The sequence below is a fragment of the Bubalus kerabau genome, chromosome 17 (genome assembly GCF_029407905.1).
Source record: "Bubalus kerabau isolate K-KA32 ecotype Philippines breed swamp buffalo chromosome 17, PCC_UOA_SB_1v2, whole genome shotgun sequence".
Lineage (NCBI taxonomy): Eukaryota > Metazoa > Chordata > Mammalia > Artiodactyla > Bovidae > Bubalus > Bubalus kerabau.
Window position 1 is genome coordinate 54,440,348 of NC_073640.1, and position 16,943 is coordinate 54,457,290.

At 53.7% G+C, this 16,943-nt stretch overlaps 1 protein-coding gene across 9 annotated transcripts in view; it reads left to right on the forward strand.

Annotated features, from left to right (window-relative positions):
* Positions 1-15,709, forward strand: part of POU2F2 (POU class 2 homeobox 2) — a 31,237-nt gene extending 15,528 nt beyond the window's left edge. For 3 of the 9 annotated variants that reach the window (XM_055551948.1, XM_055551949.1, XM_055551946.1), the window contains exons 6-15: positions 8,661-8,766; positions 8,860-8,951; positions 10,969-11,082; positions 11,360-11,501; positions 11,584-11,732; positions 11,809-11,985; positions 13,154-13,220; positions 14,525-14,726; positions 14,859-14,932; positions 15,186-15,709. In XM_055551948.1, coding sequence (XP_055407923.1) covers positions 8,661-8,766; positions 8,860-8,951; positions 10,969-11,082; positions 11,360-11,501; positions 11,584-11,732; positions 11,809-11,985; positions 13,154-13,220; positions 14,525-14,726; positions 14,859-14,932; positions 15,186-15,520 — 1,458 coding nt within the window. In that variant the 3' untranslated portion in view covers positions 15,521-15,709. Of the gene's footprint in view, positions 1-8,660; positions 8,767-8,859; positions 8,952-10,920; positions 11,083-11,359; positions 11,502-11,583; positions 11,733-11,808; positions 11,986-13,153; positions 13,221-14,524; positions 14,727-14,858; positions 14,933-15,185 lie in introns of those variants that run through there. The other 6 variants (XM_055551950.1, XM_055551952.1, XM_055551951.1 and 3 more) reach the window with 4 other exon arrangements.
* Positions 15,710-16,943: the final 1,234 nt, after the last annotated feature.

The window sequence follows — 16,943 nt, forward strand, 5'->3', positions numbered from 1 at the left end:
CCCCAGTTCTGATCTTCATCTGTCCACTGCAAGTGCCAAGCTAGGCTGAGGTGGTTTCCTGGGAGTTCCGTCACCCCGTGATCTCACTTCCCCAGCAGATAAATGTTTATCCCGGGCAGCCCAGGAGCAGGGAAACGAGCTGCCTGCGCTCAGGCCACAGTGGGCACCACGTCCTCCCGTGCTCACTGCCCTGCTGCAGTCACAGCCGGCCCGGCCCTGGCTTGACTCTCTTCCCATCCTGTGTCTTGTGTATGCCGGGTCCATTTAACTTCTCGTGCCTGCTCAGCTCCGTCCCGCCCTCACTTCACAGATATGTCCCTCTGTTGAGCCCTGGCAAGAAGCAGGCATGACTCACACAGAGCCTTGTCCCTGGAGGGGCTCCCAGTCTCATAGGGAAACAGACACACCAATAAGCCACCAAGAAATGTTTGAGAAGTTCTAAGAAAGTTAAAGGGCTTCCCAGGTGGCACTAGTGGTAAAGAACCTGCCTGCCAATGCAGGAGATCTAAGAGATGCGGGTTCAATCCCTGGGTCATCAAGATCCCATAGAGGAGGGCATGGCAACCCACTTCAGTATTCTTGCCTGGAGAATCCCATGGACAGAGGAGCCTTGTGGGCTATGGTCCATAGGGTCCCACAGAGTTGGACACAACTGAAGTGACTTAGCACACATGCAGGCAAGAAAGTCAAAAGCATTCATAGTCCTATCACTTTGAAATTGTATATAAAGTACAAAGAGAAAGTCCAGCTTCTGTCCCTGTAATGCCAGCTTCCAAAAAGTAAACTCGGTCAGCTTGGCAGGAACCTTCCTTGCATTTTCCTATCTTGAACAGATGAAGAGGTGATTATAATACCATTTTATCACTGACTTTTTTTTTTCGCTGCACCGCCTGTGTTGTGGAATCTTAGTTCCCTGACCAGGCATTGAACCCGAGTGCTTGGCGGTGAGAGCAGAGTCCTAACCACTGGGCCACTGCAGAACTCCCTCTAATTTTTACACTCTGTGCGGTCAGCACTGGGCACGGTGCCTTCTACCAAGGTGGCCTCACAGATACTTACTGAATCAATGAGAGATGTTTTGCTGCAGCTTTTCAATCAAGGGTAGGGAAGACATCTCTCCAGGGGAGTCATTCAGAATGTCTGGGGTAGGAGAGGCATTGATTGAACATATATATTCACTGCTCAAACATCATTTTGTCTCTGGAGGGCCCGGGGAGTTGGGGGGATGTCCCCATTCCATCTTACAGCCTCAGCAAATAGAGCTCGAGACAATATTTTAGGCAGGCAGGACCTAGTGAAGAAAGGTGACTGGGAGAAACCTGCTGGGAGTGGTGGGGACAGAGGAAAAGGAAAGCGGCGTGTCTGAGGGAGTCAGGGCAGGCTTCCCGGAGAAAGTGACATCCGCACCAAGGAGGGACAGGCGGGAGTTTGCCAGGTGGATGAGTGGAGAAGGGGTTCCAGGCATGGGAATGGCAAATGCAAAGAGAGAGAGCAGAGCAGGCTTAGGGAGGCAGTGGGTGGGCACGAATAAAGGATGAGGTGGGAGTGGGAGGAGGTGTCAGTGTGGCCACAGCCCCCGCTCTAGGCAGTTAAAGAGGAAGAGGGAATATTTGGCTCAGGCCACTGAAAAGGCCCAGCCTAGAACATCAGACCTGGCCCCAGGGATCTGTCTTCCTTTTCATTCTGCGACGGGCACAGTGGATACCAGCACTTCTAGCCTTGCAGCCACCGTGCCCAGCGACATAAAACACACCCACTGCCAAGAGTCCTTGTCTCCTGACCCCTGAGAAGGTGGGCTCCTGGAGAAGGGAATGGCAACCCACTCCAGTTTTGTTGCCTGGAGAATCCCATGGACAGAGGAGCCTGGCGGGCTATAGGATCACAAAGAGTCCAACACAACTTGGTGACTAACAGCAGCACGGGATATTATATGCAACTGGCATGTAGGTGTTTTTCCTCCCTGTTGACTGGTGCTCTGTCCACGGTGTTCTGCCCCAGTCGCTGCTCCACATGGCAGGGCCAGCCTCTGGGGGCTGGGGGTATACATAGAAGATCTTGTGCTAGAGACAGCCACCTCTGTCCACCTGCAACCCCAACCTTTAGAGCTTCCCCCAGTGGAGGGGACTGGAAGAATCATAGTCATTTATTCATTCAACTAACATTTCCTGAGCACCTCGTGTGTGCCAGGCTCTCATTCGTGGCCCCGAGGGGACAGCTGGGAGCAAGGCAGAGGGGGCTGCCCTTGAGGGCGTTATTATGTTCTAGTGGAGAGACAGACAGTAAACAAGTCAACAGACCAGCCAAACAAGACGGTTTTAGCATAAGTGTGATGGAGAAAATGAAACAGGGTGCTGCCCTAGAGGGAGGAAGCCACTTTTTTTTTTTTTTGGCAGCGCTACACAACATGCTGGGTTGGGGATCGAACCCTTATTTATTTAACACCAAAAGCATTTTGTATTGGGGTATGGCCGGTTAACAATGTTGTGATAGTTTCAGGTGGACAGCGAAGGGATTCAGCCGTACATACACATGCATCCATTCTTCCCCACACCGCGGGAGGAAGTCACTTTCAATGGGTAGTCAGGAAAAGTTTCACTGACAAGGTGGCCTTTGAGAACCAAGGCCTGACTGAGTCAGGCATGAAGGCAGTGGGAGAGCTTGGGAAAGGGCAACAGCAGGTACAAGGGTCCTGAGGTAGAAGCCACCCTGACTTGTTCAGGGCACAGAGGACGGTGCAGTGTGTGAAACAGAGTGAGTGGGGGGCACGTGGGAGGTGAGGAGCCGTGGCAGAGGCCAGAAGGACTGGCTTTTGCAGCGTCTCGTAGGCAAGATCAAGGAGTTGGGAAGGTGTGCTGGGTATGATGGGAGGCAGTGGGGGTTGCCAACCAGGTTAGGAGTGTGCCCCAACTGACCCTTTACAAAGCTCCTTCCAGCTGCTGTGGGTAGAATGGACTAGAAGCAAGGAGCCGAGTGGGAAGCCCTCGTAGGCATCCCTGAAGGCGATGAGGGTGGAGGTGGGGTCCAGTATGCTATTTTGTATGGATCCTGTAGGTCAAGGGTGACTCCTGGGACTCTGGCTTCAGTGACTGGGTAGTGGCGAGGTGGTTTCCTGAGCTGGGGAAGGCAGGGGAGGAACAGGGTGTTTTGGAGGGCGGGGCTGAGGAACCAGGAGTTTCACTTTGGACATGGTAGGGTTCAGAGAGTCTGTTAATCACCCAAAAGTAGAGACATCAAATAGGCAGATGGATATTGGAGGCTGAAGCTCGGTGGAAGGTCTGGGCAGGAGCTGAAAGTTGTCACTTTGCAGGAAGAGGATGGACCCATGGGGCTCCTGCCCTCGAGAGCTCATGGGGTGACATGAGGCGGGTGATGGGAGGGTGCAGTGCCAGCGAATGCTTGTGTTGGGGCAGTATGTTCTGGTTTTCGAGATGCTTTGAGAATAATAATATTACTCAGGCCTCAAAACAACCCATTGAAGAGTTAGACATTATTACTCTTGTTTTATAGATGAAAGAGGAATCCAGGTGGTGCTAGTGGTAAAGAACCGACCTGCCAGTGCAGGAGACGTAAGAGACACGAGTTCAATCCCTGAGTCAGGAAGATTCCCTGGAGAAGGAAATGGCAACCCACTCCAGTATTCTTGCCTGGAGAATCCCGTGGACAGAGGAGCCTGGTGGGCTACAGTCCATAGGGTCTCAAAGAGTCAGATACGACTGAAGCGACTTAGCATGTATGTACACACAGGTGAAAACCTGAGGCCCCAAGAGAAATGACTCAGTAAAAATGACGGCTGTTTAAGGAGAACCCCTTGAGTGAATCAGGGATCAGGCTAAATGTTCTACATGCATTGTCTCATTTAATTAACAGCCCCATGAGATAAGAATTGCTGAGGTGTCATTTCAAGAAATTGAGGCTTAAAGAGGGTAAAGAACTGCCCGTGGTCTAGGTGTGTAAAGGACAGTCAGGTGTCTGGCTGGCTCCAGAGCCCAGGTATTCCAGGACACCATGCATTGTTACCCTAGTCAGTACAGCCCAGAGAGAGAGCTGGCTTACCCCCAAGTCACTCAGGAATTTGCTGGTGGTGCAGTGGTTAAGGGGCTTCCCTGGTTGCTCAGTGGTAAAAGAATCTTCCTGCCAATGTAGGAGATACAGGTTCGATCCCTGGGTTGGGAAGATCCCCTGGAGAAGGAAATGGCAACCCACTGCAGTATTCTTGCCAGGAAGATTCCATGGACAGAGGAACCTTGGGGTCTCGGAGTTGGACATGACTGAGCCGCTGTGCATGGACACACGCCAGTGATTAGGACTATGTGCTCTCACTGCCAAGGGCCTGAGTTTGAACCCTGGCTGGAGAACTAACATCCCACAAGCTGTGAAGTGTGCCCCCACCCTAAAAAAGGAGGAAGCAGGCACAACATCCAAGACTCGAATCGCCACGGTTCTCAGATGAAAGGGCCCTTGCACCCCCAGGTGACCTTCCCACCCGTTATGGGAACTCCCTCCATACTGTTCTGAGCAGGTGGGGGTGCATTGTCACCCAGGTGGCCCCCAGGATGGATGCTTCCTGCCCCCCATGGTCCCTTCCACTGCTGGGCTCTCGCACAGTCACTGCAGTGTACTCCACACTGTTCCCAGCCCCCGTCCCTTCCTGTCCTCTGCACTCTGGACCTCACTTCAGGCTCTTCATGCTCTGGCAGCACAGTGTCCAGAACAGGTTATAATTTGCCCTATCAGGGAGGGCAAGCCAGTGTAGACGTGCGCACTGACACCTTCCCCTTGGGGTGGCTGTCGGTGTGTGTGGAGGCCAGTCTTGGGGGGCAGGGAAGTCGGCCTGTGCGGTGGAGTGAGGCGCTGCACCTGCTGGGCTCGGCCTGGTGCCTCTAGTTCCTTCTCAAGGCTGCCTCCTCCCCACCAGGTGGAACCGGCCCAGTGGGCGATTACACTGCAGTTGACCCATAGGTCATATAACTGCCCTGTCTCAGTCTTTTTGCCCCCAGTCTGCTGCCAAGATCCTACTAGTGGCAAAACCAGTTGGCACCCAGACACCATCAGTCCTAAGATTTATCCTATGCATTCTCTGAAAATTCGTGTATCATCTGTACCGCCCTTCTCTGGGGCAGGGGAGTGATCAGATAACAGCGATGACCAAGAATGTGGCCCTTTCCTTCTCAGCTTTGATAGGCTGTGCTAGCCCTCTGTTCTGGTTTTTCTCGAAGGTTAGGGACAGAGCAGATGATCCACTAATATCCCAGCGAGGGTCCAGCAGACATGCCTCCGCTTACTCTAACTTTTCCACGGCCTGTTTCGGTTCTAACACGCCCCCAAGTGGCTTCAGATGGCGAGCCGGTTCAGATGGCGCTAGGTTGTGGAGAAACGGCGCCCCCTACTGGCTAACCCTTGGTCTTGCGGCAGCTCACCGCTCTTCCCAGAATCTCCTCTCTCGTTCTTTTTTCCCATATATTGATGTATGTATGTATGTATTCCTTTGGCTGTGCCAGGTCTTAATTGCAGCAGGCAGGATCTTTAGTTGCCTCATGTGAACTCCCTCGTCAGGGAACGAAGATCTCCAAAGCTGTGTGACAGCTAAAATAAATAAATCCGATGGAAAGTTGTAGAGGCTTTATTTTTTTGTTTCTTTTGGCTGCCACGCAGCTTGCAAGTTCTTCGGTCCTGACCAGGGATCGAACCCAGGCCCCAGCAGTGAAAGCGCAGAATTCTGACCACCAGATTGCCAGGGAATTCCCTCTATTAATATTTAAGAACAAGAACCTGGGTTCCACAGACCATCCCAACAGGGGTCTGTGGATAGAATTCAAGGGTGAGAGTCCATGAACTTGGATGGGAAAAAATTATGTCTCGGTTTTCACTATCCTCTCACTTAAAATGTAGCATTTCCTTCCGGTGTGCATAAAGGCAGCGGAGCACAGTAGTATTGGGAGGGCTTGGACTTTGTCACCTATAGAATGCACAGATATTTCCATATTCTGTTACAGTTGTTGCAGATCTTTTAAAATATAATTTTCAATCTTTGTTTTGAAATTACAGTAGTCATTCAGCTTGTTGCTCCTATTTAATGGGTTAACAAAGAAGCCCATTGATTACTGTTTATCGCAGTCAAAAATATATTTGATGATTGTATTTTAATATGTGATTTGCTTTAAAGTTTATATTTTACGTTGCACATTTTTTTTTAATTCTGAGAAGGGGTGTAGGTTTTGGCAGATGTTGAAGCATTCAAAGCACAGAAGTGTGTAGAAAAAAATTTGGTAGGGGACTTCGCTGGCAGTCTAGTGGTTAGGACTCTGTGCTTCCACTGCAGGGGTCATCAGTTCGATCCCTGGTTGGGGAATTAAGAACCTGCAAGCTGTGACACTTGGCCAAAAAAAAGATACGAAAAAATTTTTGGTAGGACTTATGGGTAGACTGGATGGATAAAGGAGGGAGAAATCAGAGCTGATTCCCCAGTCTGTGGTCTGAGTAATGGTGGGTGGGGGACTGGTTAAGGTTCTCATGCAAGTCCTCACTGTGAGACCCACGCAAATTGCGACGCGTTTCCCCATCTTTTCCCTCTCCCTGCTGATTCAGAAAGAAATCTGCAGACCTCTTTTTCAGCCTTCTGGAGATAAAGGGGGATTTCTCCTGAGAGTCACACTCCCACAGAGACAGGAGTTAGCAAATATTTTTATTCTTATTCTTATTTATTTATTTTAATCAATAAGCTGAGAGTTATACGAAATCAGAACCATACTACTAACAAGATTATTTCTGGCCTTACTTTGTGGATTCAATTCCGTGGGCACTGAATGGGGGCTTTCCAGGCTCTCCTAAGGGTGAGGTGTTGCTTAGTTGCTCAGTCATGTCCAACTCTTTGCGAGCCCATGGACTGTAGTCCGCCAGGTTCCTCTGTCCCAGGGATTTCCCAAGGAAGAATACTGGAGTAGGTTGCCATTTCCTTCTCCAGCAGATTTTCCTGAACCAGGGATCGAATCCAGGTCTCCTACATTCCAGGCGGATTCTTTACTGCTGAGCCACCGGGCCTTTTAAGGAAAAGAGGACAGGGAGTTCTCTGGTGTCCCAGTGGCTAGGATTCCAGGCTTTCACTTCCTTGAGCCTGGGTTCGTTCCCTGGTTGGGGAACTGAGATCCCATGAGCCACATAGCGTGGCCAAAACAATAATAAATAAATATAAAATGAAAACTACTGAACACAGATCGTGAGTATACAGCTCAGTGAGACTCACAAACCGAGCACACCCATTTAACAGGCACCCAGATCAAGAAACTGAATATGGCGAGGCCTCTAGAAGCCCCTAAAGATTGTTTTTGGTCTGTGAAAGTGTTAGTGGCTCAGTTGTGTTCAACTCTTTGCGATCCCATGGACTGTAGCCTGTCAGGCTCCTCTGTCCCATCAGATTCTCCAGGCAAGAATACTGGAGTTGGGTGCCATTCCCTTCTCTAGGGGATCTTCCTGACCCAGGGATCGAACCTGGATCTCCTGCACTGCAGGCAGATTCTATATGCTCTGAGCCACACATGCAAATAGAACTTAAAAATCCAGGTGTAGCCAAGGTTGGTTCCTCCTGAGGGCTGGAGAAAAGGATCTGTTCCAGGCCTCTCTGCTTGGCTTGCAGATGACCGCCTTCTCCCTGCATCTCTTCATGTCATCTTCCCTCTATCCATGTGTGTCTCTGTCTGCAAATTTCCCCAGATTATATGGATACTAGTCATATTGGATCAGTGCCTACCCTAATGACCTCACATTAACATGATCATCTGCAAAGACTCTATTTCCAAATAACATCACCCTCTGGGGTTCTGGGGAGGTTAGGATTCCAATCTATCTTTTTTTTCGGGGGGTAAGGGGGGAACGACACAATTCAACTCATAACAATGCCAAAGAGTTTTCCTAAGTGATTGTGCCAATTTAATCAGCCACTTGTTCAGTCGCTAGGTTGTGTCCAGCTCTTTGCAACTCCATGGACTGCATGCAGCATGCCAGGCTTCCCTGTCCTTCTCTATCTCCTGGAGCTTGCTCAAACTCATGTCTACTGAGTTGGTGATGCCATCCAACCAATCCAACCATCTCATCCTCTGTTGAGCCCCCTTCTCGTGCCTTCAAGCTTTCCCAGCATCAGGGTCTTTTCTAATGAGTCAACTCTTCGCATCAGGTGGCCAAAGCTTCAGCTTCAGCACCAGTCCTTCCAATGAATATTCAGGGTTGATTTCCTTTAGAATTGATTGGTTTGATCTCCTTGGAGTCCAAGGGACTCTCAAGAGTCTGGTCACTAGGGGCTGGAGTATTTTAAAGCTAATTCCAGACATGATATCATATGCTCTGGGAGTGTTTTAAAAGGAAGGAAGACTCGGTCTGATTTACATTTTTAAGCGATTCTATCTGTTCTGTGGGAATATAAGACAAGGCAAATATCCCATCAAGAAAGAAAAGATAAATATAGAGTGAGCTCTCCTGTGATGACACATGTAGGATGCTCAGGCCTCCCGGGTGCCCTCAGCTCAGGGATGTGTCCAGCGACCCGTGCTCCGTCCTTGATGACTGGTGCCAGCCTGCCCTGTGGAGCACCACTTGGGGTTTGGGGGATGCTGAGGGAGGAACCAGGCCAGGACTCAGGCTGTCTTTCTGTCCGCCCTCCTCCCTGCCAGGACATCCAGCAGCTCCTCCAGCTCCAGCAGCTGGTGCTTGTGCCAGGCCACCACCTCCAGCCACCTGCTCAGTTCCTGCTGCCGCAGGCCCAGCAGAGTCAGCCAGGTAAGACCCCCTACCCTGGACGGCCTCCCCCGACGCCTCCATATGACTCCCGCTTCCCCCCCTCACCCCGTGTGGTCCCTCTTGTCTCCCCAGGCCTGCTACCAACGCCAAATCTATTCCAGCTACCTCAGCAAACCCAGGGAGCTCTTCTGACCTCCCAGCCCCGGGCAGGGCTGCCCACACAGGTAAGCAGTCTACTGAGTACTTCAGGGTGTGGGTGAAAGGTGTGAAGTTGGAGGAGTGAGGGTCTGCTTCCCATTTGGCCCACCCACAGCCACAGGGGCCAAGATGGGGGTCGGGAGCTGCAGGGCCCAGCGCTGTTCTGCCACTGATTTGCTGTGGGACCCTAGGCAAGCTGCTCTCTCTGTCTGAGTTGGTTTGCTCCTCCACAGAATGAGGGAAGTCAGCCAGACCAGTGGCTCTTAACCCTTGCAGGCACATGGGTTCCTTGGAGAATCTGATGGAAGATTTGAGTCTGACCTCCCACTGCCCCAAAAAGGCACAAGTGCACAAAACAAAATTTCAGGGGCTTCACAAGCCTTTAGATCACAAATGCTTCAGATCTCCAGCACTCCAAGCAGGGTAGGTGGGGGGTTCCCTGAGGAAGGCGTCTGTTGGTTCATGTCCCCTTTCCAGACCAGAGACTGCAAACGGTGGCCCACACTCACTGAAAAATTGAGTTAGTTGTCAACAAAATTCCCAGATTCCCAGCTTCTTTTGACAAAGCAGAAGCTATGGGAAGGCTGGATCTGCATTCAGAGGGTATGAGCACAGGCCCCTTCCCGCATGATGTGAGCTCTCCCGGCTGTCTCGTCCCATGGCCTTTCTTTTAGTTTGCTGCCTGCGTTCTAAACTTTGATCATGCGTGAGTGCTTAGTTGCTTCCGCCGTGTCTGACTCTGTGCAACGCTATGAACTATAGCCTGCCAGGCTCCTCCGTCCATGGGTTCTCCAGGCAAGAATACTGGAGTAGATTGCCATGCCCTCCTCCAGGGGATCTTCCCCACCCAGGGATAGAACTCTCTGCGTCTCCTGTGTCTTCTGCATCACAGGCAGATTCTTTGACGCTGAGCCACCCGGGAACCCCCCAGCTTTGATAATACTCTTTCATGATTACAATTTCAAAGTTCCCTCCTACCTATTTTTCATAACAGCCCTTTCAAAAAATATTTAAACTATTTCAGAAAACCTGAAAAGTTTAAATGCTAATACAGGGCTTGGCTACAATACTAGAATGCAAAATGCTCAGAAAATCAAGTTGGTTTTGTAATGTGGGGACCGGAAGTCATTTGGCTGCAAAACCTGTCTTAACCTGAATTGAGGCAGTGTGTGACTTCTTTATCCCTCTTGTGTGATGTTCACCCTTAACTGACAGCTGTTGATATGCCTGAATATAGGGTAATGCCTTGACCCTAATTAGAGGAGAGTTTACATTATCTGTGATATATGCCCCATGCCGGCTTTCTAAAACCTGAAAAATTTCTGAATTCTAAAACACATGTGGCCCTGAGGTTTTTGGATAATGGATCAAGGGCTTGTGTGTCCAACATCCCTGCACCCATCACCTGTTTAGATGTTTCATTTTTAGGGAAATGAAGCATTCCAGAGAGAACTGCTGCTTCCTTGTAAATTTCCCTAGTGTCCCTCCCTATTTTTTTTTTTTTAATTTTACTTTATTTGCAGCCTAGTCATTTTTAACCTGATTCTCCCAACAACCCCGTGGGGTAGGTAGAGTAGCCATGATTGTTCCCATTCCGCGGAGGGAGAAACTGAGGCCCAGGGAGATTAAGAAATTTCCCTGAATCCCCAGCAACTGGATAGCAGAGCCAGTCCTTGATTTCCTGCCTGAAAGGAGGCTAAAACCGTGAACCCCCGTGGAAACAGCCTTTGGTGGAAGGAGATGGCTGCTCCTTATGGGAGTCTGCAGGCCAGGAGGGAATGTGCAGAGAATTTTGGGCAGTGAGAGCGCCCTTGTGGGGCAGCAGAGGTCAGCTTGATTGGCCATGAGTGGGGAGGAACCACCTGGGGGCAGATGGAGGGGAGTCTGCAGGGAGAGTCTGGATGGCAGGGAGGGAGGGAGGGGGACCGAGCAGCCAAGGTTGAGCCCCATCCTGGTCCTCGGGCCTGCATCCCACCCACCTGCCCACCCCACCAGGCCGTGACCCGCCCCACGCTGCCCGATCCGCACCTCTCACACCCGCAGCCCCCCAAATGCTTGGAGCCACCATCCCACCCCGAGGAGCCCAGTGATCTGGAGGAGCTGGAGCAGTTCGCTCGCACCTTCAAGCAACGCCGCATCAAGCTGGGTTTCACACAGGTCTGAGGCCGCCCGCCAGGACAGGTGGTGGGCGTGGGGTGACAGGGCGGCGGGACCCTTTGGTGGCGGGAGGGGTGGGGCCTCGTTATCTGGTGGGCGGAGTAGGGGGTGTGGCCAGATGGTGGGCAGGGTGAGGGGTGGGGAGCATAGGCGTCTAGTAGGCGGGGTGAAGGGGGTAGAATCATCTAATGGGCGGGGTTAGGGCTGGGTTAGATGCTGGGCGGGGCTGAGCCTTCTGCCCAGCCCTGACCGCCGTCCCTTCGCCCCACCGGCCCAGGGTGACGTGGGCCTGGCCATGGGCAAGCTCTATGGCAACGACTTCAGCCAGACGACCATTTCCCGCTTCGAGGCCCTCAACCTGAGCTTCAAGAACATGTGCAAACTCAAGCCCCTCCTGGAGAAGTGGCTCAATGACGCAGGTGGGACTTGGGCTGGGGTTCCTGCACGGGCGGCGGGCCGGGGGAGGCGCCCTTTCACGCCCCCATCTCCTCCCGGACACAGAGACTATGTCTGTGGACTCAAGCCTGCCCAGCCCCAACCAGCTGAGCAGCCCCAGCCTGGGTTTCGACGGGCTCCCCGGCCGGAGACGCAAGAAGAGGACCAGCATCGAGACAAACGTCCGCTTCGCCTTAGAGAAGAGTTTTCTAGCGGTGAGGTCCCACCTCCGGGCGGCCCCGAGGGCTGGCGGGAGGGTGCGCCCTGGGCTGACGAGCCCTCTGTCCGCAGAACCAGAAGCCTACCTCAGAGGAGATCCTGCTGATCGCAGAGCAGCTGCACATGGAGAAGGAAGTAATCCGCGTCTGGTTCTGCAACCGGCGCCAGAAGGAGAAACGCATCAACCCCTGCAGCGCGGCCCCCATGCTGCCCAGCCCGGGCAAGCCGGCCAGCTACAGCCCCCACCTGGTACCAAGAGCCCCGCGCGGGGAGGAGGGGTCTCCAAGCTCAGGCACACCCTCACCCCTTGGCTGGCACCTCGTGTGAAGCACAACCTACCTGGTTGTCCACAGTGTTCCTAGAATGGGTGGAGGCAGGGAGAGCCACCCTTGGGGACAGGCTGTCACATGGGTGGAGCAGAGTCACACAGCACACACTGTTCTGACGGAGATCCAGGCACCACCGGCACACACTGGCGTGGCCACACACAGAACTGCCCCAAGGTGCAGCCACACGGGGACGACCCAAGGTAGAGCTCCCCCCTCACACAGATTGACAGCCACTCAGACCCTGGCAGGGCGTCAGTACAGCCCTGGTTGTGCACGAGACATCCCTTTTTCCCACCTAGGGTGGAAGGCGATGTGACACTACAGAGAGGGGCAAGGGGCCCAGAGGAGCCCCCCACCCAGGGGTGTGAAGGAAGGAGGGACCATCTGAGCTGAGTCATGAGGACAAGGAGAGTGAGCCAGCCACGTGAGGGACAGGCAAAGGGATCTGTGTGCACAAAGGCCTAGAAGCCAGAGTGTGCTGAGCCCAGTTCGATGAACTCCAGTGCAATTTAGTGTGGTTAGAGCTGGAATGTTTATGAATGAGTATGGGGGAGGGGTGGAGGATAGGCAAGGGCCAGATACCAAGTCAAGTGCTGAAAGAGCTTTAACCTGAACCACAGGCAGTGAGGCACTCAGGATGGGTTTGGAGCCTAAGAGGGACTGGCTCACATTTACAGTGAGGCTTCTGGGATTAGGATGAGACTGGAGGCAGGGAGGCTAAGAAGGAGACTGGTGAATGGTCCCCCCAAAATCAAGCAATATAACATCTCAACACTGTGGTGCAGAGATACACCTTACGCTCCTAACCACCCCTACCCCACCACGTGCATGTGCGGAGACACGCATACTTCAGACCTGCAGTGGGACAGCGTCGGAGGAGAGGCAGGGAATGACCGCCTCCTGTCGGGGGCCTAGGATCACCTAGGGCAAATGTGGCGAAAGCTGATGGAAAGCCTCTGGCATGATCGAAACACAGCCTTGCAACCACAGCCCCTTTCCCCACCCTGGAGGCACATGTGCAGGGGTAGGACCCACAGAAAGCACTGGGGAGCTGCTGGGAGACAGCGCCTTCTCTCCTCTCTCCCCAGGTCACACCACAAGGGGGCGCCGGGACCCTGCCGTTGTCCCAAGCTTCCAGCAGTCTGAGCACAACAGGTCAGAGCGGGCAGTGGGCAGTGACAGGGTGCTGGGAGAACGCAGGGCAGGCTCGAGCCTGAGGTCCTCAAGGCCACGGTGTCTCAGGGCATCTATGGGCCTCGAGACTGAGCCTGGAGGTGGGGGATGGGGAAGAGGACAGACTCACCCCTACCTGCCAGAGCAGCTCAGGCTTCATCTGCTCCATAATTTCATTTGAGAAAAGCAGGAGGCTGATAAAGGTGATGTGTCTGGGTTCTGTTTCTGGCATTTATAAACTGAACTCCAGAAGTAACTTTACCTCTCTGAGTCTCAGTTATAAAATGATTGTGAATGTATCATATATACCGAAGCTACATCCATGAATATAGACATACAAAAGTGTGTATGCACATATGCACATACACACTTTTGTACCCAAAGCCCTCCTTTGTTCCTTCCTGGGGCGCGTGCGTACTAAGTTGCTTCAGTCGTGTCCAACTCTGTGTGACCTCATGGACTGTAGCCCGCCAGGTTCCTCTGTCCATGGGATTTCCCAGGCAAGAATACTGGAGTGGGTTGCCTTGCCCTCCTCCAAGGGATCTTCCCGACCCAGAGAACGAACCGGCGTCTCTTAGGTCTCCTGCATTGGCAGGTGGGTTCCTCACCGCTAGCGCCACCTGGGAAGCCCCCTTCCTGGGGGTAGGGCATGTTTAACACCATATATAAAAATAATATAAAAACAAACACCAAATCGCCCCCCCTCAGGTTAAGAAATAGTAAGTGGAAGTTTATGAAGTAGTAAGGGTGTGCCTGGTTCTAGGTCTAAACTCTTTATAATGAGTGTTGACTTCACACCCATTTTATTAGACTCTGTTATCTTCCCCATTTTCCAATGAGGGAACTGAAGGCCAGAGAGGTGAAGGTACTCACCCAAGGGCACAGCTGCGATGTTGCAAAGCTGGGAATTGTTGTCCCGGGTGTCTGACCTGAGTCTGCGCTCTGCGCTCTCAGCCTCAGCTGCAACCCCCTTCCTGGCCCCTAGAGGGAGCCATAGGGGGGTCTGTCCTCTGGGCACCCCTGGTTCTTTGTACAAAGGGGCCCAGAGGTGAGATTCAGGGCTGGATAAGCAGGGTGTGAGCGCACTCTGGGCTCAGGGCACAGGCCCTGTGGGTGGCTGCCGCCTGTGCTGGGATTACTGTCATTGTGGCAGAGGCTGTGGGACAAAAGGGCAGAAGGCCTAAATGTGTTCCGACTGAGGAGAGGTTGCGGGACTGGGCAGGCGTCGACCTCCGTGGAGGACGAGTGGAAGCTGAAGTCTCCATCTCTTTGTCTCTCTCTGGCAGTTACTACCTTATCCTCAGCTGTGGGGACACTCCACCCCAGCCGGACAGCTGGAGGGGGTGGGGCCGGGGGCGGGGCCGCGCCCCCCCTCAATTCCATCCCCTCTGTCACCCCCCCACCCCCGGCCACCACCAACAGCACAAATCCCAGCCCTCAAGGCAGCCACTCGGCCATCGGTTTGTCGGGCCTGAGCCCCAGCACGGGGTAAGTGGGCAGCAGCAGGTAGGAGGCTGTGGGGGAGAGCAGGGTCGCTGCTGCTTCCAGGGTGGGGAGCTGCGCCCCCGGTCCTGCAGGAGGGTCTCTGCCCCGCTAACGCCTCTGCTTTGCCTCTTGCAGAAGCACAATGGTGGGGTTGAGCTCCGGGCTGAGTCCAGCCCTCATGAGCAACAACCCTTTGGCCACTATCCAAGGTGCGTGCTGCCTTAGGTCACTCCCACTGTCACCAGCCCCGTCCCCCGGGGCCTGGAGCCCCCCCTTTGCTGCTCCAGCCATGCCATCCTGCCCTCGCTCACTGCATCGCTCATCTCTTCATACCCATCTCACCTCTGGGGAAGGTGTGAGGGGTGCTGACGGGGTCCGTGGGTCGGATGGGAGGACAGAGGGCATCGCGGGCTGGATGCTAGAAGGCACGCCCAGCCCAGCCTCTCTCTCTCTCCCTCCCAGCCCTGGCCTCTGGTGGAACCCTGCCCCTTACCAGCCTTGACAGCAGCGGGAACCTGGTGCTGGGGGCGGCTGGCGCAGCCCCAGGGAGCCCGGGCCTGGTGACCTCACCACTCTTCTTGAACCACGCTGGGCTGCCCCTGCTCAGCGCCCCGCCTGGCGTGGGCCTGGTCTCGGCAGCCGCTGCGGCCGTGGCGGCCTCCATCTCCAGCAAGTCTCCTGGCCTGTCCTCGTCCTCCTCTTCGTCCTCTTCCTCGTCCTCCTCTACCTGCAGTGAGACGGCAGCACAGACCCCTGGAGGCCCAGGGGGACCCGAGGTAGGGTCCAAGCCCGAGTGAGGGCCCGCCATGCCTCCCCTCCGACTCCTCTGACACTCCCCCCTGGCTCCGCCCCCACCTGGGAAGCAGGTGAGGAGGCCGGCGGTGGGGGCACCGAGGGTCCTCGGAGCAGGAGTGACAAAGGAGGAAAGACCAAAAAATAAAAAAATAAAAAACAAAAGACCAACCAACAAACCAAAAAGAAAAAAAAAGAAAAGAAATCAACCAACAGAAAAAAGAAAACCAAAAATAATCACAAAGAAACCAGCTGCCCCAAAGGAACCAGAGGTAAAAAACAAACAAACATTCAAAACAAAAACCAAAAAACAAACAAAAAATTCCTCACCAAACCGAACAAACCAAATACCAGTCTGGAGCCAGACCTCAACGTGCTCACCCTCACTGCTATGACACCAAATAAGCACCCAGCCAGGGGCAGAGCGGCCTCAGTAGGGTGGACCTTACACGACCCCTGGCTGTAGGGCCCGGGCTCCCCCCTGGGGGGGGCGGTGGCCAGAGAAGGAAGAAGAGAATGTGCCAGCCTCCCAGCCTGTACCCCCGGCCCTGGGCCAGCCAAGACAGGGCACGGCCTGCGGTAGGGGGGGTGGGCTCAGAACCACCCACCAAATACTCTTTTCCAGAAGGTGAAAGAGAAAGGGCGTGAACAAACTTACACCAAATATTCAGTAGCTTCATCCAAAGGATGTACAGAATTTTTAGCGTTGTGCTCGACAGAATGTGTCCCTGTCATGTGTCCCCCCCTCCCCGGGACTCCCACTTTAACCTCCTCCCTCCCCCACCCAGGGGAGAGTTCCAGGCAAGGCCTGGGATGACTTTTCAGCCCTTTTACCTCCCCCGCCCTTTCCCTTTGAAGGGTGGGCTGGGCCATTTTGCCAAGCTCTAGCTCTCACATGTTCCCCCTACCCCACCCCACCCTGCCCACCCGTCACCCTCCTCTGTTCTGGAACCTCCCACTATCCCTGGTCCAAGGGAAGGAGGAAGTTTCAGGCAAGAGAGAAGAAGGTGAGGGCGTTGAAGTTGTCTTTTTTTCCATCCTCGTCTGTCAGTTTCCCTTAAAGAAAAAAAAATTCATATTCCAGTGCCTATCCGTGGGATCCTTCACGTTCTTTGACATTTTTGACCAGAAACCAAAAAGAGAACTCACCTCGCTCTTCCCGCCCTGTGCCCCTCTGATCCTGGCAGATGCCTCTCCCTCCCCTCTCCACCCCACATGCACACACGCACGCACCCCAGTGGTGGGGTTCCTCCAGATGGCGTCCCCATCAGGGTCGGTGTGGCAGGGACAGTGCCATGGCCCGTGGTCCCCATCCGAGTGGGCGCTGTGGTGACCACCACTCCCATGAGACCTCCCTCGAGTCTTGGCTGGACCCCATGTTTGCCCAGCCCCGGACGCATCTCTACGGAAGAGGAGAGACGCTGCTGG